Consider the following 26,250-nt stretch of genomic DNA (forward strand, 5'->3'; position numbering starts at 1 on the left):
GCATCCAAGCCAGGACCACCAGAGTCTAATACAGTTACTTTCCCCAAGCAGTAAGGCTGATCGACTCCTCTACCCACTAACCCATCCCTCCACACTCCCAACCACCACTATTTTATCAACTCCTACCAGTCACCTTATGTGCAGACACCCCTGTGCCTAGCGTCACTCTATGGATATACAATCAAACTATGTATACAAGCTATCCTATATATTCATATTTATTGTGCTCCTTAGTGACAAAGCTCCGTGGGAGACTGAAACATCAAGTCAGTAGGTAGTGTGTGCCACTGTCAGAAGAAGGTCCCTGTACTCGAGTGATCCCTCTCTTTCTCAATGGAGGGTGAGAGCCTGTCGGTCCTCGAGTCGGAGCCTCGGAGAAGCGACGTGGAAGATTGTAACACGGGAACAGCGAGCTGCTGGTCTCCCACTCTCACTGCGGCAGGAGCGACCTCTCTTTCCCTCGATGGAGAGAGGCAGCCTGTCTGAGATGGAACGGTGGCTTTGATAGACTCTAGATCAATGTCTCTTTGGGGCTTGCAATGGTGGTGGATCAACGCTTCTGCCGCTGCTTGTGCATGCGAGGGGGAGAGGCTTTGGGGCTCTGATGTTTCTGTTACTCTTTCTTTGCGGTTTCTTGTTTCATGATACCTGTGAAGAGTAAGAATTTCAGGTACACATTTTCTGATATTACATTGAACCCTTTGAACCATTTTTGGGTTTTTTATCTTATCGTGTTTACTTTGTGCTGCATTGAATCTGGAGTAACAATTATTTCTTTCTCTTTTACACGTGTGTACTGGAAATGACATTAAACAATCTTGAATCTTAAGAGAAAAATTGTTAAAGTCCACTGCTTACAAAGTACAGATTCAAGTTCAGTTTTATTTATCAAACGTACATGGAGATATACAATGAAGTGCATCATTTGCATTAGCAACCGACACAGCTAGAGATGTGCTAAGGGCAGACTGCAATGGTCGCCACACATCCCAATGCCCCATTAGCAAGCCCACCGCGTGTAGCAGCACCCCAACGAGAAAGCAGGATGAGCAAAGTTAAAGGAGAATTTTCTGTTACAATAACACTTCAAAATGTCGCAGGGTGGAGTGATTGCCGCCATCACTTTCGTTTCCTGCTGCTGTCTGGAACATTAGGGATGGAAACAGAATGGATTGCCCTAGCCCTCGTGCCTCCATCTCTGTTTGATCTGAAGGAGAAGGCAGCCTTCTGATGTCAAGCTTGCAACTGAACGGGGCTCTGCATCTGAATGCAGACAGCATGCAGAGAACAATCTCTAAAGCAGCGACACAACAAAGCTGATTGTTATGCAGGCAACAGGCTCAAAGAAAACCCCAGCTGCTTCCTCTGCATAATTCTGCTTTAGAAATTCAAATGCATAATGCTGATTTTTTCCAGTATTATACCTCTGGGAAAAAAGGGATTTTGTTTCTGGATTGGTAACGAAATGGCTTCATATCAATCTGAAAATTTAGTTGGTGACTTCCACATTTTTAGCTTTGATTTTACAATCTATACTGCTCCTTACAGTCTGCCTACACTTCCTCTCTAACTGTGACACTAGATTAAGTTCGCTTTATTTTTCACATGTACATGGGAGCAGGTGGTGGATGGTCGTATGAGCAGCTGGTGCATATCACAAATCCTGGTTATATGACCACTGACGCCAGGTAGACAATCTTTGAAGAGGATTGATCATGGCTGGGTTGAGTTGTTCTCTGATCTTCGCAATTTTCTTGCAAACTTTTCATCACCATATGAGGTGACATCATTAGTACACTGTTAATTGTGGTGTGTCCTCCAAATGGTTTGCCTTTATATACTTTGCAGACCAAAAGAGTCAACCAAGCTACTAGACAAGGCTGATGTGGAGACTGTAGGAAATGTTACGTCGGCCAAACTGGGAGAAAACTTTCCACAAGGATTCGTGAACATCAGCCGGCTGTGAAGCGCATGACCAACTCTCCCTTGTCTTTACCCATGAAGATCGAGAGGGGCACTATTTCGACTGGGTGTCAGTGGCACAAGCGAACACGCCACATGGAACAGAATTCCTAGAAGTACAGGTTTGCATGCACAATTCAGTATACAAACATGTAGACCTTGATCCTATTTATCAGCCAATGCGGTCAAAATTCCTGACCGCAATGCACGAAGTTCACCACACAATCAGTGATGATAGTTCCTCCCCACATCACAATTGCCATCCAATCTGCTGATTGAAAATCATATCAAGACCAAGCATTCGGGGACACTCCACAATCAACAGCGCGCTGATGATGTCTCCTCATACGGTGACGAAACGTTTGCAAGTAAATTGCCAAGATCGGAGAACAACTCGACGCAACTGTCAACCACTCGAGCTAGACATTTTCCAAATTAATTCCAATACTGATAATGGCTGAGGTCACCCATCTTGTAAAGACACTGCCCAGAAGAAGGCAATGGCAAACCACTTCTGTAGAAACATTTTCCAAAAACAATCATGATCATGATCACCCACGGCACATAACGAACAAACGCACATCAAAACATTGAAATACACAGTGAAATGCGTTGTTTACGCCAGCGACCAGCATAATTCAAGGATTGTGCTGGCTGAGCTTCTGGTGCCAACATAGCATGCTCACTGTTTATTAACCCTAACCAGTACGTCTTCGGAATGTGGGAGGAAGCCAGAGCACCCGGAGGAAACCCACGCAGTCACAGGGAGAATGTAGGAACTCTTAAAGGCAGCAGCGGAAGGCAACCTGGATTGCCGCCACTACAATAACATGGGGTAAACTGCTACACTATATTCTGTTTTTCCCATCTGCTACCTCGAGGTGCTGATGGGATGCAATGACGTGTGTGTGGATTTCACGGAAAACAATGTCTTTCCACTCTGCCTTGGTACATGTGTCAATAACAAAACAATTGGCAACTTACTATGCGGAAAGTTATGGGACATCCAATATGTCGCCCCAAGAGCAAACATAGTTGAACATCGCTGAGGATCTACTGTGAGCAGCAGCAAAGAAAGCACGTCAGCCGCTATATTTCATGAGGACTTTGAGGAGATCTGGTATGTCGCCAAAGACACTCGCAAATTTCTACAGATGTTCTGTGGAGAGCATTCTAACTGGCTGCGTCAGCGTCTGGTATGTACAAGATTGGCGCTCAGCCAGATCCATCATGGGTTGTTCTATGCTTAAGGTGCAACGTCTAGAACAAGATACTTGTTTTCTTTTGCACGGTGGTTGTCAATCTTTGTTTATGTATAGTTCTCTGCAAAACTCTGTTGTATTCCTTTTTCCTGTACATGCTTGCAGGAAAATCAACCTCCAGGTAGTTAGTACTGTATATGTATTTTGAAAATAAATTTATGTTAAACTTTGATGCTTCAAAGTACTTTGAAATTTGAAGGAATTGTGCTTTCAGTAGCTAAAGGACAAACTGGAAAACCAGTTCAACTTGTTTAAACACAAGTCAATCTGTCAGCAAAACTGCAGAATCCTGAATGAAAATCTGCCCTCTCCAGAAAAAAAAATGGCATCGTGATGTGTTCATCGCCACTCTTAGCTGCTGACTGACACCCTAAAGTATTGATAATGATCCTGTAACCAAAGGCTTCTCCACAAAATAACTATCTTCTGTCAGTTGCCATGGTGATCCAGCCTCTTTGCAGTGAACTCAGTCTAATCAAACCTGGACCTTGAACAAATGATTGCAATCACAATTACCATGATCGATGCAAAAAAATCACCTCAGATTATCAATCAGGCCATTCTGTTAAACTCCCGCTGGAAGGAACACTCAAATTCTATCCTGACTGGTTATATGTATTATACTTAATATCAATAGTTTCATTTACCATCAGAGAATGTATACAATATACAACCTAAAATTCTTCTTCTTTGCAGACTTCCACAAAAACAGAAGAGTGCCCCAAAGAATGAGTGACAGTAGAAAGAATAGAACCCCAAAGCCCCCTCCAACACACAAGGAGCAGCAAAGCAACAATGCAGCGGCCACTTTATTAGGTACGCCTGCTCGTTAATGCAAATATCTAATCAGCCAATCATATGGCAGCAATTCAATGCATACAAGCATGCAGACATGGCCAAGAGGTTCCATTCAAACATCAGAATGGGGAAAAAAAATATGATCAAAGTGGGCTTGATGGTGGACTGATTGTTGGTGCCAGACGGGGTGATATGGGTATCTCAGAAACTGCTGATCTCCTGGGATTTTCACACACATTGGTCTCTAGAGTTTACAGGGAATGATGTGAAAAAACAAAAGAACGTCCAGCAGGTGGCAGTTCTGTGGGTGAAAATGAGAGAGGTTAGAGGAGAGTGGCCAGACTGAGGTGATACAGTAGCTTGGCGGTAAGCACGATGCGATTACAGCTCGGGTTAATTGGTGATTGTATATTCTCCTGTGATTAGGCTAGGGTTAAATAGGTGGGTTTCTGGGTGGCACAGCTCGTTGGGGCTGGAAGGGCCTATTCTACACTGTATCCCTAAATTTAAAAAATTATAAACAAGGTCAGAGAATGGCCAGAGTGGTTCAGGCTGACAGGAAGGAGACAGTAACTCAAAGATTCAAAGTACATTTATTAACGAAGTATGTATGCAGTATACAACCCTGAGATTTGTCTTCCTGTAGACAGCCACGAAACAAAGAAACAGGTTGAACAAGTTAGGTCTTTATTCTTTGGAGTGTAGAAGGTTGAGGGGGGACTTGATAGAGGTGTTTAAAATTATGAGGGGAATTGACAGAGTTGACGTGGATAGGCTTTTTTCATTGAGAGTGGGGGAGATTCAAACAAGAGGACATGAGTTGAGAGTTAAAGGGCAAAAGTTTAGGGGTAACATGAGGGGGAAACTTCTTTACTCAGAGAGTGGTAGCTGTGTGGAATGAGCTTCCAGTAGAAGTGGTTGAGGCAGGTTCGATGTTGTCATTTAAAGTTAAATTGGATAGATGTATGGACAGGAAAGGAATGGAGGGTTATGGGCTGAGTGCAGGTCGGTGGGACTAGGTGAGAGTAAGAGTTTGGCACAGACTAGAAGGGCTGAGATGGCCTGTCTCCGTGCTGTAATTGTTATATGGTTGTTTTTTATATATATATAAACACTATGGGAAATTTTCAAAGAAAACATCAAACCCCAACATGCAGAAAAATGACCAGATCACAAAAACAGCGAAAAAATGTGAGAAACACACTCATAAAACACCAAACCACAAAGTCACTGAATGAGCCCAGGAAACAAAGAAACACCATGGAACGTTTTCAAAGAAAACATCAAACCCTACTGTGCAGAAAAATGACCAGATCGCACTGACAGTGAAAAAAGATGAGTGAGAAACACAGAATATAAAGCACCAAACCACAAAGTCATCGAATGAGCCCGGGCATATTCAGCTCACTTCAATCCAGCACTGTGTCATTCATTATCGGCCGGCCAGCTTACAACAGAGGTGGGCAGAGGAGCATTTCTGAGCTCAGAACATGTTGAACTTTGAGGTGGATGGGCTATAGCAGCAGAAGACCAAGGACATACACTCAGTGGCCACTTTATTAGGTATATGACGTATCTAATTAAGTGGCCCGAGTGTATTTGCAGTGTACGACCGTGTTACAGAGGCTCTAGACTTTCAAATCCTTGCATCACTGATGGAACAAGAAAAGAAAACACACCACACTTAATAGGAAGGCTGTAGGGATCAAGGATTAAGGATTATCTTTATTTGCCATATACATTTACATGTCTAAATGTATACGAGGGAGGGACTGGCCTGAAATGTTGACTCTTTATGCCTTTCCATAAATGCTTCCTGCCCTGTTGCATTCCTCCAGCATTTTGTGTGTCACATTTGTGTGTTGACACGACATGCAACAAGAAATGACATTCAACAATTATAAAGAATTATATAAAAGATGAAATTAGAGGTTAAAGTACAGATATGGAATTAAACGTGCATAAATTATTTGGTCACCTGCAGGAAAAACTGTCATTAAGATTGAAAGAGTGCAGGTAAAATTTACAAGGATGATGCTAGGACTTGAGGAACTGAGTTATAGGGAAGCTTCAAAGTGCAAAAAAGTTCATAAAAAAAGGCTGAATTGGTTGGGACGTTATTCCCTAGAGTATAGAAAAATGAGGGGAGATTTGATAGAGGTATACAAAATTATGAGGGGCATAGATAGGGTTAATGTAGGGTGGCTTTTTCCACTGAGGTTGGGTGAGACTAGAACCAGACATCATGGGTTAAGGGCGAAAGGTGACATGTTTAAGGGGAATATGAGGGCCAAGTTATTCACTCAGGGGGTTGTGAGACTGTGGAACGAGCTGGTAGGGGAAGTGCTGGATATGAGTTCATTTCAACACTTAAGAAAAAATTGGACAGGTATATGGATGGGAAGGGTGTGGAGATGCAGGTCAATGGGACGAGGCAGATTAATAATTTGGCATGAACAAGATGGGCCAAAGGGCCTGTTTCTGTTCAGTAGTGGTCTCTGACTATAAATGCATAACGTCATCGTGTTCGTACAATGTAAACTGTATTTTAAACACTGGTTTAAAGTGGTTACAGTGCAGTAACTGAGGTAATAGAAGGATGGGGGTCTAACTAGAATGGTTGACCTGGGGGAATAAACTCTTAAGTTCACATGATTTCTTTTAATAGCGCTGTAACACTTTCCAGAAGGGAGCATTCAGAGTAGGTAGTTTGCAGGGTGGGTTGTGTCAGCAAAGATTTTCCTGCTGGACACAAACAAGTTCTGCAATGATGGTCGACTGCAGCCAATGACCTTTTTTTGCTGACCTGACAGTTTGCTGTAGCTTTCGTATATCATGAGAGAGGATGCTGTACCAAACCAGACAGTAATGTCTGATGTGAGGATGTTCTGTATGAAGACAGTGTAGAAACACATCAGTATGTTCTGGGGAAGATGGAATCAAGTGTTATATATAAAAATATTATAGAAATACTGGAGCAGATGCAGAAGTTGAGATTAATGAGACTGGATTCAACTACTGCACCAGAGTCTTGTCATCTTCAGAAGTTTTCGGATGACTCTGCCATAGTTGGATGCATCAGCAAGGGAGATGAGGCTGAGTACAGGGCTACGGTAGGAAACTTTGTCACATGGTGTGAGCAGAATTATCTGCAGCTTAATGTGAAAAAGACTAAGGAGCTGGTGGTAGATCTGAGGAGAGCTAAGGTACTGGTGACCCCTGTTTCCATCCGGGGGGCAGTGTGGACATGGTGGAGGATTACAAATACCTGGGGATACGAATTGACAATAAACTGGACTGGTCAAAGAACACTGAGGCTGTCTACAAGAAGGGTCAGAGCCGTCTCTATTTCCTGAGGAGACTGAGGTCCTTTAACATCAGCCGGACGATGCTGAGGATGTTCTACGAGTCTGTGGTGGCCAGTGCTATCATGTTTGCTGTTGTGTGCTGGGGCAGCAGGCTGAGAGTGGCAGACACCAACAGAATCAACAAACTCATTCGTAAGGCCAGTGATGTTGTGGGGATGGAACTGGACTCTCTGATGGTGGTGTCTGAAAAGAGGATGCTGTCTAAGTTGCATGCCATCTTGGTCAATGTCTCCCACCCACCACATATGGACTGGTTGGGCACAGGAGTACATTAAGCCAGAGACTCATTCCACCGAGATGCAACACAGAGCATCATAGGAAGTCATTCCTGCCTGTGGCCATCAAACTTTACAACTCTTCCCTTGGAGGGTCAGACACCCTGAGCCAATAGGCTGGTCCTGGACTTATTTCATAATTTACTGGCATAATTTACATATTACTATTTAACTATTTATTGTTCTATTACTATTTATTATTTACGGGGCAACTGTAATGAAAACCAGTTTCCCCCGGGATCAATAAAGTATCACCATGACTATGATACACATGCTAGGATAGGATGAAGAAAAGAGGGGTTATTGTCCCCTGATCAACTGGTCTCTGAAAACTCTCACTCATTCCTCAACCACACTTTATTTACTGTGCACAGAGAAAAGCCTCACCCCTGTCACCAAACTGTTCGACAGTTTGCCATTCTTACACAGAAACGGACCAGTTAAATACAGATACTAACCAACTAGAAATTTTCTATGTTCAAATTCCTTAATGGCATAATCAATCACCAATCACAGATATTAATAGGCAATCACAGACAAGATGCTGGAGGTCAGGAGAGCAATAAACAGTCAACATTTCGGGCTGAGACCCTATATCAGGGTCAGTGTCCAAAACGTCTTCTATTTATAAATGCTGCCTGACCTGCTGAGCTCCTCCAGCATTTTGTGTGTGTGTTGCTCTGGATTTCCAACTTCTATGAATCTTCTGTGTTGATGAACAGACAGCAGAACCTCTGCATTAAAGGCCAAAATACTTCAGAATTAAAGCAACTGACCAATAAAAGTGTCATCCAAGAATCCTTTATTTACATCCTTGTCTTGATAATGCAAATGGCTCCGGTCCCCTGCTATGCAAAAGGAAGCTATGCTCTTCAAAGACCTTTCAATATCTAGGTTTAGTGCACACTGCCTGGAACCTTAACCCTCACCTTTTCACGACTTCCACAAGGTGACCTGATAAGAGGCCTTCAAATTTACGAGGGGTTTTGATGGGGTCGGTGTGTCCACTTGTGCAGTGGAACTGAACAGAAGTCATCAGTTAACATGGTCCAATAGGGTGCGGTTTTTTAGAACAGTTTGTGGTTGAGCCCAGGAGGGGATCAGCTATTCTGGATTGGGTGTTGTGCGATGAGCCACAATTGATTAGAGGGTTTAAGGTAAAAGAACTCTAAGGGGCAGGTGATCATAATATGATCGAATTCAGCCTGAAATTTGAGAAGGAGACTGGTTTTGTGTCATGTACCCTGTGGGATGCTATACAAGTATTGGCAAGAACTTTGAACCATGTAATAGAGATAGAAAAGACTGCAGATGATGGATCAGGTGCTAAAAACAAAGTGCTGGAGGAACTCAGTGGGTCTGGCAGCATCTCTGGAAGGAAATGACCAGTGGACAGTTTGGGTTGAGACCCTACATCCAGAAAGGTCTCTCTCGACTAGGGTCCACGGACCCCTTGATTGGCAGCAAGACGCCATGGCATAAAAAAGGTTGGGAACCCCTGGTCTAGATTAAGAATCTCAAACTAAAACCAGTGTTAGAACTAAATACCAAAATACAGTCACTGGTGTGCCTTCTACATAATTGCATCAACAGCCCTTTGTTTTTTATCTAGAGATGCAGTGTGAAACAGGAACTTCGCACCCCATGAGCAACCCACCTATTTAACCCCAATAATCACAGGACAATTTACAACGAGCAACCCGCCTATTTAACCACGACAATCACAGGACAATTTACAATGAGCAATTAATCCACTAACAGGTACATCTTGGGACTGTTGAGCACCCAGAAGAAAGTACAAACTTTCTTACTGGAATTGAACTCTGAACTCCGAAGTCCTGGCTGTAGGAGCATCCTGCCAAACACTACACGACTGTGGAGCCACAGGTTACGTTGGGCCTAGATGAAATCTTGGTGTGCATTCCCTCGACTTTGCCGAGAAGCCCGGAAATGGGGTGAGATTAATCCATTTCTTGCTGATTAAAATTCCAAGTCAGATTGAAATCGTCGAGGTGAATGGATGTTCGTGCTGTCTTGGTTGCCACTGCCAGAGGAAGGTCTCTGTGTGTGACAGTCTCTCTCCCTCCTTCTCGCTCGCTGCTCCCAGAGGAAGGTCCCTGTCTTTCAATGATCTTTCTCTATCCCTCGATGCTGCCACAGTTCTGGGTCTTGGGCAAGGTTCAATCGATGCAGTTTGTCGATCAGACTTTGTGTGTTTCTGCTTCTTGCTCGCTTTTTTTTGATATTTTGGGTAATTTTGAGTCAGGGTAGCCTGCAGATAACAAACACTGAGCTGAACGGAGCATGCCTGGACTCTTTCAATTGTGTTTTTCACTTGTTTTGTTGTTGTTGTTGTGTGTGCGAGTTTTTTTGCACGTGGTGAGGGGGAGGTTTTGTTTGTTCTTTGAACAGGTTCCATGGTTTTTGTTTCAAGGCTGTCTGTGGGGAAGATTGGAAGGTGCAGAGTGTCCATGGGTTGAGTTGAGAAATGGCAAGGGTAAAAGGACCCCAAACAGCAGCTAGGATGTGGATTACAAATTACAGCAGGAGATAGAAAAGGCAATGTCATGACCATCGTTGGGGATTTTAACATGAAAGTGGATTGGGAAAACCAGGTCAGTACTGGACCTCAAGAGAGAGAATTTGTAGAATGTCTAAGGGATGACTTTTTAGAACAGCTTGTTGTTGAGCCCACTAGGGGATCAGCTGTGCTGGATTGGGTGTTGTGCAATGTTCCAGAGGTGATAAGAGAGCTTAACGTTAAGGAATCCTTAGGGAACAGCGATCACAATATGATCAAATTCACATTGAAATTTGAGAGGGAAAAAATAAAATTCAATGTGTTGGTATTTCAGTGGAATAAAGGAAATTACAATGGCATGAGAGGAGAACTGGCCAAAGTAGGCTGGAAAGGGACATTTACAGGAAAGACAGAAGAGCAGCAATGGCTGGAGTTTCTGCGAAAAATGAGGGAAGTGCAAGACAGATATATCCAAATAAGAAGAAATTTTCAAAGGGAAGAAGGACACTACCATGGCTGACAAGTGAAGTCAGAGCCAAAGTAAAAGTAAAAGCAGAAGAGAGGGCATACAAGGAAGCCAGAGCTAGTGGGAAGATGGAGGATTGGGAAGCTTTTAAAAACTTGCAGAAGGAAATTAACGACATTCGGAAGGAAAAGATGAATTATGAAAGGAAGCTGGCGACTAATAACAAAGAGGAGACTAAAAGCTTTTTAAAGTATATAAAGGGTAAAAGAGAGTTGAGGGGAGATATAGGACGAATACAAAATAACACTGGAGATATTGTAATGAGAGACGCAGAGATGGCAGAGGAACTGAATGCGTATTTTGCATCAGTCCTCACACTGGAAGACGTCTGCAGTATACCAGACATTCAAGAGTGTCAGGGAAGTGAAGTATGTGCAGTAAAGATTACAACTAAGAAGGTGCTCAGGAAGCTTAATGGTCTGAGGGTGGATAAATCTCCTGGATCTGATGGAATGCACCCTCAGGTTCTGAAGGAAGCAGCTTGGAGAGATTGTGGAGGCATTAACAATGATCTTTCAAGAATCAATAGATTCTGGCATTGTACCGGATGACTGGAAAATTGCAAATGTTACTCCGCTATTTAAGAAGGGTGGGAGGCAGCAGAAAGGAAACTATAGACCTGTTAGCCTGACATCAGTGGGTGGGAAGTTGTTGGAATCGATTGATAGGGATGAGATTACGGAGTACCTGGACGCACATGACAAGATAGGACAGAGCCAGCATGGTTTCCTAAAAGGAAACTCCTGCCTGACAAACCTAGTGCAATTCTTTGGGGAAATCACAAGCAGGGTAAACGAAGGAGATACAGTAGATGTGGTGTACTTGGATTTTCAGAAGGCCTTTGACAAGGTGCCACACATGAGGCTGCTTAGCAAGATAAGAGCCCATGGAATTACAGGGAAGTTACTAGCATGGGTGGAGCATTGGCTGGTCAGCAGAAAACAGAGAGTAGGAATAAAGGGATCCTATTCTGGCTGGCTGCCGGTTACCAGTGGAGTTCCACAGGGGTCAGTGTATGTCAATGATTTGGACTATGGTATTAATGGATTTGTGGCGAATTTGCCGATGATACAAAGATAGGTGGAGGAGCGGGTAGTGTTGAGCAAACAGAGAGCCTGCAGAGAGACTTAGATAGTTTACGGGAATGGGCAAAGAAGTGGCAAATGAAATACAATATTGGAAAGTGTGTGAAACATAGAAACATAGAAAATAGGTGCAGGAGTAGGCCATTCGGCCCTTCAAACCTGTACCGCCATTTATTATGATCATGGCTGATCCTCCAACTCAGAACCCCGCCCCAGCCTTCCCTCCATACCCCCTGATCCCTTTAGCCACAAGGGCCATATCTAACTCCCTCTTAAATATAGCCAATGAACTGGCCTCAACTGTTTCCTGTGGCAGAGAATTCCACAGATTCACCACTCTCTGTGTGAAGAAGTTTTTCCTAATCTCAGTCCTAAAAGGCTTCCCCTCTATCCTCAAACTGTGGCCCCTCGTTCTGGACTTCCCCATGCACTTTGGTGGAAGAAATAAACAGGCAGACTATTATTTAGATGGGGGGAGAATTCAAAATGCAGTGATGCAAAGGGACCTGGAAGTCCTTGTGCAGGATACACTAAAGGTTAACCTCCAGGCTGAGTCGGTTGTGAAGAAGGCTAATGCAATGTTGGCATTCATTTCTAGAGGTACAGAATATAAGAGCAGGGATGTGATGTTGAGGCTCTATAAGGCACTCGTGAGACCACACTTGGAGTATTGTGTGCAGTTTTGGGCTCCTTATTTTAGAAAGGATATACTGACTTTGGAAAGAGTTCAGAGAAGATTCATGAGAATGATCCCAGGAATGAAAGGGTTACCATACGAGGAACATCTGGCAGCTCTTGGGCTATATTCCCTGGAGTTCAGGAAAATGAGGGGGGATCTCATTGAAACATTCAGAATGTTAAAAGGCCTGAACAGATTAGATATGGCAAAGTTATTCCCCATGGTCGGGGATTCTATGACAAGAGGGCACGACTTCAGGTTTGAAGGACGTCCGTTTAGAACTGAGATGCAGAGAAATTACTTTAGTCAGAGGGTGATAAATCTGTGGAATTTGATGCCACGAGCGGCTGTGGAGGCCAAGTCACTGGGTGTATGTAAGGCAGAGATAGATAGGTTCTTGATTAGCCAGGGCATCAAAGGGTGTGAGGTGAAAGCAGGGAAGTGGGGTGACTGAAAGAATTGGGTCAGCCCATGACTGAATGGCAGAGCAGACTCAATGGGCTGAATAGCCTACTTCTGCTCCTATATCTTATGGAAGATGAATCTCAGGGTCGTATACTGCATACCTACTTTGATAATAAATATACTTTGAATCTTGGAATCTCTACTTGGAAGGATGACACTTTGGCTTTTCAGTCTGGGAAATTGCCTCATGTGCGATCATTTCCAAATGTTGAAGTGATCAAACACAATTATCACTTCAGTGTGTATGTGTCTTTGCATGTTTGTGTGTGTGTTGGAACCAGGGCTCCCTCTGTTAAGAAGGATTGATGACATGAATTTGCTCTTTACACCAGGAACATTAATGTGGAATGCACTTGTATATGAAAACCAGAGGAATTATTTGAGAATCAAGAACAATCATGTATACAGGTAGTCTTAACTGTGTTATTCCCCATTTGTGACACCAGAGGAAAGAGGATGAATATTTATTTCGAATCCCTTTTGTGACACCAGAGGAAATCGGATGAATATTTCCATGCAAACACGAGGAATTCTGCAGATGCTGGAAATTCAAGCAACACACATCAAAGTTGCTGGTGAACGCAGCAGGCCAGGCAGCATCTCTAGGAAGAGGTGCAGTCAACGTTTTGGGCCGAGACCCTTCATCAGGACCAACTGAAAGAAGAGCTAGTAAGAGATTTGAAAGTGGGAGGGGGAGATCCAAAAAATCTTGCTATTGTCTGTAAGGAGTTTGTATGTTCTCCCTGTGACCGTACACATTTCCTCCCATTCCAAAGATGTACATGTTGGGGGCAGGACAGTAGCATAGTGCTTAGTATAATGCCAATACAGCACCAGAGATCCAGGTTCAGCTCCCACCATTGCCTGTAATGAGTTTGTACCCTCTCCCCTGAACCTCCAGGTGTTCTGGTTTCCTCCCACGTTCCAAAGACATACAAGTTAGTATGTTAATTGATCACATGGGTGTAATTATGCGAGGCAGAGATGCGTCTCACCAAAGGTGTAATGCGCTCCTTCCCTCCACTAGCCTGCTGGTGTAGCACCTGCTTAGCCTCCACCCCCCGTGTCAGGGTCACATGAAGCCATGGGAGCAGGTGGTGCATATCACAAGTCCTGGTTATACGATCACTGATGTCGGGCAATCTCTGATCATGGCCAAGATTACCCGTCTTGTAAAGACACTGCCCAGGAGAAGGCAATGGCATACCAGTTCTGCAGAAATAATTTGCCAGGGACAATCATGGTTATGGAAAGACCATGATCTCCTGCATCATACGACAAGGTACACAACGAATGAATGGGCTGATTGGGCTGGTGGGGCCTGTAGTGTTCTGTTCTTTGTTCATACTAATGCTTGTGAAAGTGTTATAATGTAGGAGGGGCAGCAACCAGCAAATGTAAAGAGTAGTGTGCCAGTGATAATCTTTTACTGAGGAACTAATGTGGCCCAACTCTCTGAAAACGAGATTTTATACAAGACAGAATGGAATCATCTGAGGGTGTAGTGTTAGCCCAGAACTGTCCAAGATATGCCTGCCTAGATAAGACCGTAAGCCATAGGAGACTTCGACCATTTGAACATAGAAATCTACAGCACATTACAGGACCTTCAGCCCACGATGTTGTGCCGACCATGTCACCTACTCCAGAAACTGCCTAGAATTTCCCTCCCGCACAGCCCTCTATTTTTCTAAGCTCTATGTACCTATTCAAGAATCTCTTAAAAGACGCATTTGGCCCATTGATTCTGCTCTGCTATTCCATCAGGGCTGATTTATTATCCCTCTCAACCATATTCTCCTGCCCTCTTTCCGTAATCTTTGATGCTCTGACTAACCAAGGACCTATCAACCTCTGCTTTAAACATACTCAATGACTTGGCCTCCACAGCTGTCCGTGCCAATGAATTCCACAGATTCACCATCTTCTAGGTAAAGAAATTCACTCTCATCTCCGTTCCGTTGGGACGCCCCTCTTTTCTGAAGCCGTGCTCTCTGATCATAGACTCACCCACGATAGGAAACATGCTCTCCGCATCCACCCTATCTAGGCTTTTCAACATTCGATAGGTTTCATTTTGAAACCATCAAGCACAAGGATAGATCTTATGCTTGGGACTCAGAAGCACTATCTTCCAAACTCAGCTGCTAACACAGGGTTCCCAACCATTTTTATGCCATGGACCCCTAGCACTAACCAAGGGGTTTGTGGACTTCAGGTTAGGAACTTCCGTGCTAAGAGGAATTAACCCACCCCACCCAAAGGTTGCAGGTGCAGACTGGAATGGCTGAAAGATTAACACTGGCCAAACACCCTTCTGCTGAGCATTGTGGGTACGCTACGTTGGCACCAGAATATGTGGCCACATGAGCAGACCGTCCACAGTGCAACTTTGGGTTCTGCTGGTTGTTAACACAAATGGCACATTTCACCGTGGGCTTCCATGTATGTCTGATAAATAAGTGTATCTGAATCTGACACCCTTTCTTTCCCAAACTAATGGGAAATAAGCAGCAGAAACAGTGATGCAAAGCATATTTCAAATGTGCATGAAATCCCATATTATTGCCTACGTAACTCTACTACAACTGAAGTGGGAATGCTACTTTAGCCAAAGTTGTCAAGTCCATTAGTCAGGGGCCCAAAAGTCAGTGTATCGAGAAGTCAGAGTTCCAACGTCTGCGAGACTGGAGGTTGTAGGCTTGGAGGTGGCTTGCCCTGGGGTTGGAGACTTGTCTTTGTGTGTGTTTGTTTTACTGTTGCTTATTGTGTTCTGTGTTGCTCTGCTGAACACTGTGGGCATGTTCCGTGGTACCACAAAATGTGGTGACACTTGCAGACGTTCAAAGGAGGTTCATGAAAATTATCCCTGGATTGAAAGACTTATCGTATGAGAAGTATTTCATGGCTTTGGACCTGTACTCTCCGGAACTCAGAAGAATGAGGGGGTATCGCATTGAAAACTATCGAATGTTGAAAGGCTTTGAAAGAGTGGATGTGGAGATGATGTTTCCTATGGTGGGGGAGCCTTAGAATAGAGGGATCTCCATTTAGAATGGAGATGAGGAAGAATTTCTTTAGCCAGAGAGTGGCAAAATCTGTGGAATTCATTGCCACAGCCAGCTGTAGGGGACAAGACACTGGGTGTATTTAAAGCAGAGGTTGATAGATTCTTGATTAATCAGGACATGAAGGGTTTCGGAGAAGAAGTAGGAGATTGGGGCAAAGAGGGAAATGGATCAGCCTTGATGAAATGGGACACAAATGGCCTAATTCTGCTCCTATATCTTATGCTTAGGTTGTGTTGGCTTTTAACACAAATGTTCCCATGTGCATGTTCAAAGAAGTAAATTTTAATCAGTGAACATATATGTCACCATATACTATAACGGGATTAATGAAAGGTCAACTGGAGTGCAGAAGACAACAACCTGTGCAAATGCAAATATAAATAAATAGCGTTAAATAATGAGAACATGAAATAATGAGATAAAATCATTAAAGTTGTTTATGGAAACATCCCTTTTTGTTCAAGAGCCTGATGGTTGAGGGGTAGTAACTGTTCTTGAACCTGGTGGTGTGAGTCCTGAGGCACCTGTACCTTCGACCTGATGGCAGCTGTGAGAAAGTACCATGGCCTGGGTGGTGGGGATTGCTGGTAATGGATGCTTCTTTCCTATGGCAGCATATCACATAGGTGTGCTCAATAATTGGGAGGCCTTTACCCGTGAGGTACTGGGCCGAATACATGTGACAAATAAATGAATCTGAAGTACTCTTTGTAGTTTACCAAGTAAAATAGTGAGAAAAAATCTTGCAGGGTGTCTCCAGCATATCGTTGGGTGTTGGTTAATGTAAACAAGTTTCACTGCATGTGTGATAAAGGAATACTAAAACACTCTCAGAACAGCTTACAAAGTAAAATTGTTAAAAACAAATCTTTATTCTCCTGCTGCAAGTAATTCTACCACCAGTGATTCAGACCCAGATGCCTTTATGTTTTGAGCAGTGATCTCGGCTGATTCTCATGAGTGCCTGCAGTAAAATTAAAACTCCACCATCTGCTCTGAGATTTGCCGTACTGCTCCCAAGAGTACGCTGGATATTCTCACTGATGGTTGAGACCAAAGTCACAGGCGGCTGAGGAAGGGGTGGGGTGCAGTTAGTCACCCAGGCACCCTGTGGGTGAGCACACTTGAGATTGCGGGTAAGATGACATGATGTACCCAGGACAAGGGGAAGTTGCAGCTCCACAGTATGTTGACTGTCACCACCTTGGGGAAAAGGTTTCCCAAAAAAAAAACAACAAACACTAGGTTCTGGGGATGCTGGAATTCCAGATCAACACGCACAAAATGCTGGAGGAACTCAGCACATCATGCAGCATCTATGGAAATGAATAAAATGTCGATGTTTTGGGCTGAGAATCTACATGGAAAGGAAAGGGACTGAAGACAGAATAAGCAGGTTGTGGGGGAGGTGCCTGATGCATCAACTGTTTATTCCTCTCCATAGGTGCTGCCTGACCTGCCAAGTTCCCCCAGCATATGGTGTGTGTTGTTCCAGGTTCAGGAAAGATTCACAGAGAGATACAGGGTGCACAGGCCAATTAGCCCATTGGGTCCACTTTGACCCTCAACCATTCTTTATATTCATCCTATTTCCATTCCCTTTTTCAATCCTCCTCATGTTCCCTTTAACCTTCCAACCCCTCAGATTTTAACACTCACCTGCAGTGCGACCACTTGAGTTGAGTACAATGTTCTCCTCAGAGGTTGTCCTCTATTGCTGGATCTTCAGGTGGCTGCAGCGGCCAATCCGGGATTCACATATTCCGATGTGTTAATCCGGGACGTTAGGGCAGATTCCCTTAATGGAGAATACATTAATGGTGACTTCATTTAACATGGGAAAGCTGATGCAGGGGGAGTCACCACACAGTCTTTGACAGATCGGTGTCAGGGTCCAGTGACATGGAGTGCAAAATGACTGGGGACCCCTCACTACTGCAGCTTTCGTCTGCCTTCACTGCCCTTGCAGTATGTTGCCATCTTCTGCCAACTCCACTTTTGAGACCTTGGTTCTTGTGTCTGGAACCACCCCCTTGACTTTAACACCATTAGTGACGCTACCAGGAACTGCTAAACTCCAGAAGGCATTGCTCTTGGGAGCTCAGGAACTCATAAGCTTCTTCACCATGACAAGGTGAGGATCCTTGGAGAAAGCTCATCCATACACAGTGGCCAAGGGGTAATGGAAACCGAAACAGGCCAACAATCTCACAGATATATTCAGGAGTACCACACAGCAGGAAGACACCACCACCAAGGTGCATAGCATCTCACTGGAACGCTTGTGGCTGCTTCGCTCCCACTGAAGAATTCTGTGCCTGATCCCAGCACCACCATAAGCAAACCGTCAAGTCAGCAGAAAAGTCACTGGATGCAGTCTGCCATCACTGCACAACTTGTATGTGTCCAGGACGAAGCAGTGGGCAGGAAAAAAACCAGTCCGAATACTACCCACCCTGCAAACTGCCTTCAGGAAAGTGTTATAGGACTATTAAAACAAAAAAATTTATGCTATCTTACAAGATTCTTTCCCCAGGCAGTTAATCTGATCAAACATTCTAGCTAGCCCCCCACACTCCCCCCTATTTATTACCCCAGCGACTGTAAATAATTTAAACTACTACTTATAACACTGTTCACATTGTAAATATATGCAGATATTTGCGCACATTTTACTCCATTTCCATACTTTAATCTCTGACTTTATTTTTAGACAAATCTTTCAAATTGTTAAACATTGTTTTTTGTTGCATGTCATGTCAAAACATCACAGCAAAGTCCTAATACATGTAAATGCATGTGGGAGATAAGGTAGATCCTTTGATAAGAAGTCAAGGTGATGTTCTCGGGAAGGCCAGCCTTGCCAGTCTCCCTTGTTGGGTCAGCCAGTCACCAATATGGTGCACATTTCAAATCTGTCTCTGGTGGTACCTCATTTGATCGGTTTTGAAGAATGGCTAATTATGTCACGCCATGATTACCCTTGGATTACACAACGCTGCAAAGCCAATGGGGAAGGGAAATCCCTCTTTCCAAAGTGAAGTACATTAAATCAACACACTAGTTACCCATTGACCCCAACTCTTAACTGATGTGTTCGCAGTTTGGACTCTTCAGTCGATGCGGTTTGGGGATAGGACTCTTAATCTGGATTGGGCTCTTTAATTGAGGCAGTATGTGGATTGGATTCTGTAGTTCACACTATGATGCGTTTCTGGTTGTTCCTTTCTTTTTAAATTGCTGTTTTGTGCGATTCTGATGGGGGCCGACTAGCGCTGTGGTCTGCAGATAGCGAGGGACTGGGTTGACAGAATATGGCTGGACTCTTTTGCTGTCTTTATGATTTGGTGTTATATATTCTGTTTTCACTTTTTAAAAAATAGTTTTCCTTAAAAGAGATTCCAGGGTTTTCTTTATTTCGTGGCTGTCTGTGAGAAGATGAATGTCAGGATTGTATCCTGCGTACCTACTTTGATAATTAATGTACTTGAATCTTTGAATTATGCTTAAAATGTTGTTCAAGATACAATTAGATTGCACCAAACTTCCTCCAGACCTTAATTGCAACCCCACCTCTCCACCTTGTCCTTTCCCTTTACCTTCCCAACAAGAGTTCTTGACGTGTCTCTCGGTTAGGTGCAGGAAAGCAAGACTTTGAGATATGCATCAGGCAGAGGATGCATGTTTCCAGCCCAGCTGTAGAAAAGAAACGAGAGCTTGTCCTGTGAGATGAGTGCTCTTGGTCAACTTTCTGTGGCAACAGCCTCAACAAATCAAAAATTGGTTCATTGAAGGGATCCTCAAATCCAGATGCCCGTCAATCCAAATGGTTCAGCTTCCTGTGGTACTGGTTAGGTCCGATATATCGCAGTGGACTGTGTTTGGAGTGACTGATGACTTCTTTGCCAAGATATGGCTGCAAGACCGTTGGTACACGAACACTGCCATCCTGGAGATTAAAAATACATTACTACTTAATAGAAATAAAAAAATCTCCATTTACCTTCCTTCATCCTGCACAGCACTAACATCAACTCTACCTGTAACATCCAGGATGTCTTCAAGGAATGATGCCTCAAAAATGTGACATACATCATGAAGGACCCCCATCACCCAGGACATGGCCTCTCTCATTGCTACCATCAGGAAGGGAGGTCAGGAGCCTGAAGGCACACACTCAATGATTCAGGAACAGCTTCTGTCATCCAATTTCTGCATTAATTCCTCATAAAATGTCATTTGATCTTTACCTAAGTCACAATAATAGATAAACACAATCTGTTGAAACTAATAACACGTTTTTATTGAACACATTGCAAAAGACCGCCTGGATGTTCCACAACTCTTCTGGGACAATGTTCTGTGGTCAGATCAGACAAAAGTTGAATTTTTTGGCAGAAGTGCACACTGCTATGTTTGGAGGAAAAAGGGCACTGCACACCAACACCAAAAACTCATCCCAGCTGTGCAGCATGGTGGAAGGAGCATCGTGGTTTGGGGCTGCTTTGCTGTCTCAGGGTCTGGACAGCTTGGAATTATTGAGGCAAAAATGAATTCAAAACTGTATCGAGACATTTTACAGGAGAATGTCAGGGTAGCAGTCCGTCACCTGAAGCTTAATAGAAGTTGGATGATGCAACAAAACAATGATCCAAAACACAAGAGTAAATCAACAACAGAATGGTTTAAAAAGCAGAACATTTGTGTTTTGGAATGGCCAAGTCAGAGTCTGGATCTTAACCCATGATCTAAAGAGGGCTGTTTATGCAAGGTATCCCAGAAATATTGATGAACTGAAACACTTTGTATGGAGGAAAGGTCTTAAATTTCTCCTTGCCGTTGTGCAAGTCTGATCAGCAGCTACAGGAAACATTTGGTGGAGGTTATTTGCTGCTAAAGGAGGTTCTACCAGTTATTAAATACAAGGTTTCACGTACCTTTCCCAGCCTGGACTGTGAATGATTAAACAATGTGTTCAATAAATAAATGGGAAGTACAACTGTCTCTGTGTTATTAGTTTAGGCAGATTGTGTTTGTCTATTATTGTGACTTAGATGAAGATCAGACCTACATTTTCAGAGTACAGTAATTAATGCAGAAACCCAGGTAATTGCAAAGGGTTCACCGTTTCTTGCAACTGTATACATACTTACTGTAATTGACAGATTTTTTTCTATTATTATGCGCTGCATGTTACTGCTGCCGCAAAGACAACAAAGACAAATTTCATGACATATACCAGTGATAATAAACCTGATTCAGATTCTCCGCCGTTTGATAAAGTTCTTGTGTGATACTCATATCCCTCGTGTCGAAAGGTCTCACTCAATGTTGACTTATGCCTTTGAGGAGTCTCAGAAATTCACAAGTCTATCAAATAACAAATTATTATTTTTTTTAAATTTAGAGATACAAGTCCTTCCAGCTCAATTACACCCATGCGACCAATTAATCTTCTAACCGGTACATCTCTGGACTTTGGGAGGAAATCGGAGCACCGGGAGGAAACCCATGTGGTCACAGGGAGACTGTAGAAACTCCCTACAGTGATGGATTTGAACTCGGGCTGCTGGTGTTGTAATATCTGCAAGGTAGCATGCTGCCCAACTTGTCCAATGAAATTTGTCATCTCCAGTGACTATGGCTGCCCCCTTATCCTGCGCGTGGGCCGATATCAGGCTCCCCAACCCAAGGAAGTAGCTACTCAGTATCTACCTATCAGTCCCTTTCAGAATCCCTCATGACAAGCTCACTGCTTGGGTGCTCTGAACTCCAGTGAGCACAGCTAAATGTCTGCAGCCTTTCCTACACCCATACCTCGCAAATCAGTCCAGTATATCTGAACTGCCTTCTAGAGAGGCTGGAAATCAATGCTGGATGAACTCAGCAGGTCAGACAGCTTTAAGGAGGGAAACAAACAGCCAAAGTTTTAGGCTGAGATACTTCATCAGGACTGGAGAGGAAGGGGGAAGCACCCAGAGTAAGAAGGTGGGGGTGGGGGAGGTGTACAAGGTGGCAGGTGATAGGTGAAACCAGGTGAGGGATTGGGGGAGATGAAGTAAAAAGCTGTGAGGTGATTGGTGAAAGTAGTAAATGGCCGAAGAAGGAGGAATCTGATCACAGAGTCATAGAAAAGTACAGCACAGAAACAGGCCCTTTGGCCCATCTGGACCATGCCAAACCATTTAAACTGCCTACTCCCATCGACCTCCACTGGAACCATAGCCCTCCACACCCCTACCACCCATGTACCTATCCAAGCTTCTCTTAAACGTTCAATTTGAGATCGCATGCACCACGTGCTGGCAGCTCGTTTCACACTCTCACCATCCTCTGAGTGAAGAAGTCTCCCCTCATGTTGCCTTTAAACTTTTCACCTTTCACCCTTAACCCATGACCTCTGGTTGTAGTCCCACTGAATCTCAGTGGAAAAAGCCTGCTTGCATTTACCCTATCTATACCCCTCATATTTTGTATATCTCTATCAATCTCCTTTCAATCTTCTATATTCCAAGGAATAAAGTCCTAACCTATTCAATCTATCCACATAATTCAGGTCCTCCAAACCCAGAATCGTCCTTGTAAATTTTCTCTGTACTCTTTCAACCTTATTTTCATCTTTCCTGTAGGTAGGTGACCAAAACTGCACACGATACTCCTAATTAGGCCTCACCAAGATCTTATACAACTTCAACATAACGTCCATCTCCTGTACTCAATACTTGGATTGATGAAGGCCAATGTGCCAAAAGCTTTCTTTAAAACCCCATCTACTCGTGGTGCCACTTTCAACGAATTATGGACCTGTATTCCCAAATCCTTTCGTTCTACCACATTCCTCAGTGCCCTACCATTCACTGTGTAGGGCCTACCCTGGTTAGTCCTACCAAAATGCAACATCTCAGACTGATGGGAAAGGAGAACAGAGAGAGGTAAGGAGGAAGGGCATCTTTTGTTCAGTATAGTTACAGCAATAAGCACTCTGCAGGCAAACAGCCTGTCAAGACTCACCAAGAGTTAGCACTTAATGGTGAGAAGGAATAAGAAAAATGCTGACTTTAAAATAAACTAATTTATGTCTCGCTAGTATTGCTGGCATTTTCCTAATGATATTGACTGATACATGAATAGGAAAATAAATGCAGTGCTATGGGACAGTGGCTGGGAATCATGATTAACTGTAACTGTTACCGCACAAACAACATGGAAACATCAGTACTCTCTACGATTTTACAGCTGGGATGTATGGGGTGTCAGGGAGGGGGAGCACCTCTGGTGGGGGAACATGTCGCGTCCTTTTCAGGGCGGTTAGTCCACCTTTGGTCCCCACCTGGCACTCAGCTCTCACCTGTGGCTCCCCGTAGCTGTTTGTATGCGACAGCGGCCACACCCCGGGCAACAGCTTCGACAAGCCGACTAAACCAGGTGAGGGTAGCCGACGGGTCTCAAACCCTCGGTGAGATAGGGAGTTGTATATCCCAGCATGTGAAGACAGACTCTGGCGGATTGAGCGGACGAGACCTATGGAAGGTCCAACGGTCACGAAAGCGGTCTTTGCAAGCGTCGTGGAACGTGTAGAGCATGACAGGACACAGAAGACGTCCTGGTCATCCACTGTGCCTAGTCCCATCTCCAGCCGTCTAGACTCTGTCTTGCCACTGGATCCAGATGGGAATTGGGAAGAGAGAGTGAGGCTGACGCTGCGCAACTCTCCCTCACTTAAATCCAAATCACGCGCTAGTCTCGACACCATCATTATGGTGTCAAGGTCCTCATCGATGTCAACGATGGACGAACAACCAACCACAGCTGGGATTATCAGCTAAATGCAAAACATTCCCCGGATTATCCATCTTGCTGATCATAGTCATAGAACACTACAGCAAAGAAACATACCCTTCCCTGTCAAAGTATTAATCTGTTTTGTCCCATCAATCTGCACCCAGACCATATCCCTCCTACCTCCCATGTACCTATTCCTATATTAATCTGTCTTGTCCCATCGACCCACACCCAGAACATATCCCTCCTACCCCCCATGTACCTATTCCTATATTAATATTCCTTGTCCCATCACCCACAGCCAGACCATATCCCTCCTACCCCCCATGTACCTATTCCTGTATTAATCTGTCTTGTCCCATCACCCACATCCAGACCATATCCCACTGTACCCAAGTACCTATTCCTATATTAATCTGTCTTGTCCCATCGACCTGCACCCAGACCCTATCCCTCCTACACCCCCATGTACCAATTCCTATATTAATATTCCTTGTCCCATCGACCCACACCCAGACCATATCCCTCCTACCCCCCATGTACCTATTCCTATATTAATCTGTCTTGTCCCATCACCCACACCCAGAACATATCCCTCCTACCCCCCATGTACCAATTCCCATATTAATATTCCTTGTCTCATCACCCAGACCCAGACCATATCCCTCCTACCCATGTACCTATTCCTACCCTATTCCTATATTAATCTTTGTCCCATCACCCACATCCAGACCATATCCCTCCTACCCCCCATGTACCTATTCCTATATTAATCTGTCTTGTCCCATCGACCCACACCCAGAACATATCCCTCCTACCCCCCATGTACCAATTCCCATATTAATATTTCTTGTCTCATCACCCAGACCCAGACCATATCCCTCCTACCCCCCCATGTACCTATTCCTATATTAATCTGTCTTGTCCCATCACCCACATCCAGACCATATCCCTCCTACCCCCCATGTACCTATTCCTATATTAATCTGTCTTGTCCCATCGACCCACACCCAAAACATATCCCTCCTACCCCCCATGTACCAATTCCCATATTAATATTTCTTGTCTCATCACCCAGACCCAGACCATATCCCTCCTACCCCCCCATGTACCTATTCCTATATTAATCTGTCTTGTCCCATCACCCACATCCAGACCATATCCCTCCTACCCCCCATGTACCAATTCCCATATTAATATTTCTTGTCTCATCACCCAGACCCAGACCATATCCCTCCTACCCCCCCCATGTACCTATTCCTATATTAATTTGTCTTGTCCCATCACCCACATCCAGACCATATCCCTCCTACCCCCCATGTACCTATTCCTATATTAATATTCCTTGTCCCATTGACCCACACCCAGAACATATCCCTCCTACCCCCCATGTACCTATTCCTATATTAATATTCCTTGTCCCATCGAACTGCACCCAGACCATATCCCTCCTACCCCCCATGTACCAATTCCCATATTAATATTTCTTGTCTCATCACCCAGACCCAGACCATATCCCTCCTACCCCCCATGTACCTATTCCTATATTAATATTCCTTGTTCCATCGACCCACACCCAGACCATATCCCTCCTACCCCCCATGTACCTATTCCTGTATAAATATTCCTTGTCCCATCGACCTGCACCCAGACCATATCCCTCCACACTCTCTCACCCATATACCTATCCAAATTTCTCTGAAATGCTGAAATTGAACCCTCACCCACCACTTGCCGTGGCAGCTCACTCCACAGTCTCACCACCCTCTCAGTGAAAGGTTCCTCCTCCTGTTCCTGTCTCCCATGACCTCGTTTTAGTCCCATCCAACCTCAGTGGAAAAAGCCAGTTTGCATTTACCCTATCTCCACCCCTCCTAATTTGCACACATCTACCAAATCCCCTGTCACTCTCCGACGCTCCAGGGAATAAAGTCCGAACCTATTGGTCATCGTTGTGAGACAGAACTTGAGACTTGCAGGGCCTTACCTTCATCTGGTTACACTCCAAGATAGCGATCAGAGTCCGCGGAACAGCACAGGCAGTCCCATTGACCTGGATTGGAGCAGAAAGGAGGCAAAAGTTAACTGAGTAGATGATGGACTTGTCAAAGGAACACCGAGCTGAAATAGAGCAAGAAACAAGTCCGTCTCTTCCTACACATCACAGTATGAATTCAACAAGAACTCCGACAGTCTATATAGAAGTGAGATCAGTGCCTAACCTTTAAAACAGAAAAAAAATAGCTTTATTTGGCACATGTACATCAAACACTGAGTGAAATGTGTCGTCTGCGTCAAATCAATGAGGATTGTGCTGGGGGCAGCCCGCAAGGGTCACACACTTTCAGCCCCAATGTAGCATGCCCACAAATTACCAAACTTGACTATATGCCTTTGACCTTCAGGAGGATCACAACCTTGTCTTTGGGTTTGGAGAGCTGCGTGCTTCAATGACC

The 26,250-nt window shown here is 44.2% G+C and overlaps 1 protein-coding gene across 2 annotated transcripts in view; it reads right to left on the bottom strand.

Moving 5' to 3' along the window:
- Positions 1–234: 234 nt before the first annotated feature.
- sars2 (seryl-tRNA synthetase 2, mitochondrial) overlaps positions 235–26,250 on the bottom strand; it is a 137,479-nt gene continuing 111,463 nt past the window's right edge. Inside the window, exons 15-16 of one of the 2 annotated variants that reach the window (XM_063063495.1) lie at positions 25,782–25,847; positions 235–648 (exon numbers count right to left, since the gene is read on the bottom strand). In XM_063063495.1, the coding sequence (XP_062919565.1) occupies positions 640–648; positions 25,782–25,847 (75 nt within the window). In that variant the 3' untranslated portion in view covers positions 235–639. Of the gene's footprint in view, positions 649–18,645; positions 19,962–25,781; positions 25,848–26,250 lie in introns of those variants that run through there. The other variant, XM_063063494.1, reaches the window with a different exon arrangement.

This window comes from Mobula hypostoma, chromosome 12, assembly GCF_963921235.1.
Source record: "Mobula hypostoma chromosome 12, sMobHyp1.1, whole genome shotgun sequence".
Classification (NCBI taxonomy): domain Eukaryota; kingdom Metazoa; phylum Chordata; class Chondrichthyes; order Myliobatiformes; family Myliobatidae; genus Mobula; species Mobula hypostoma.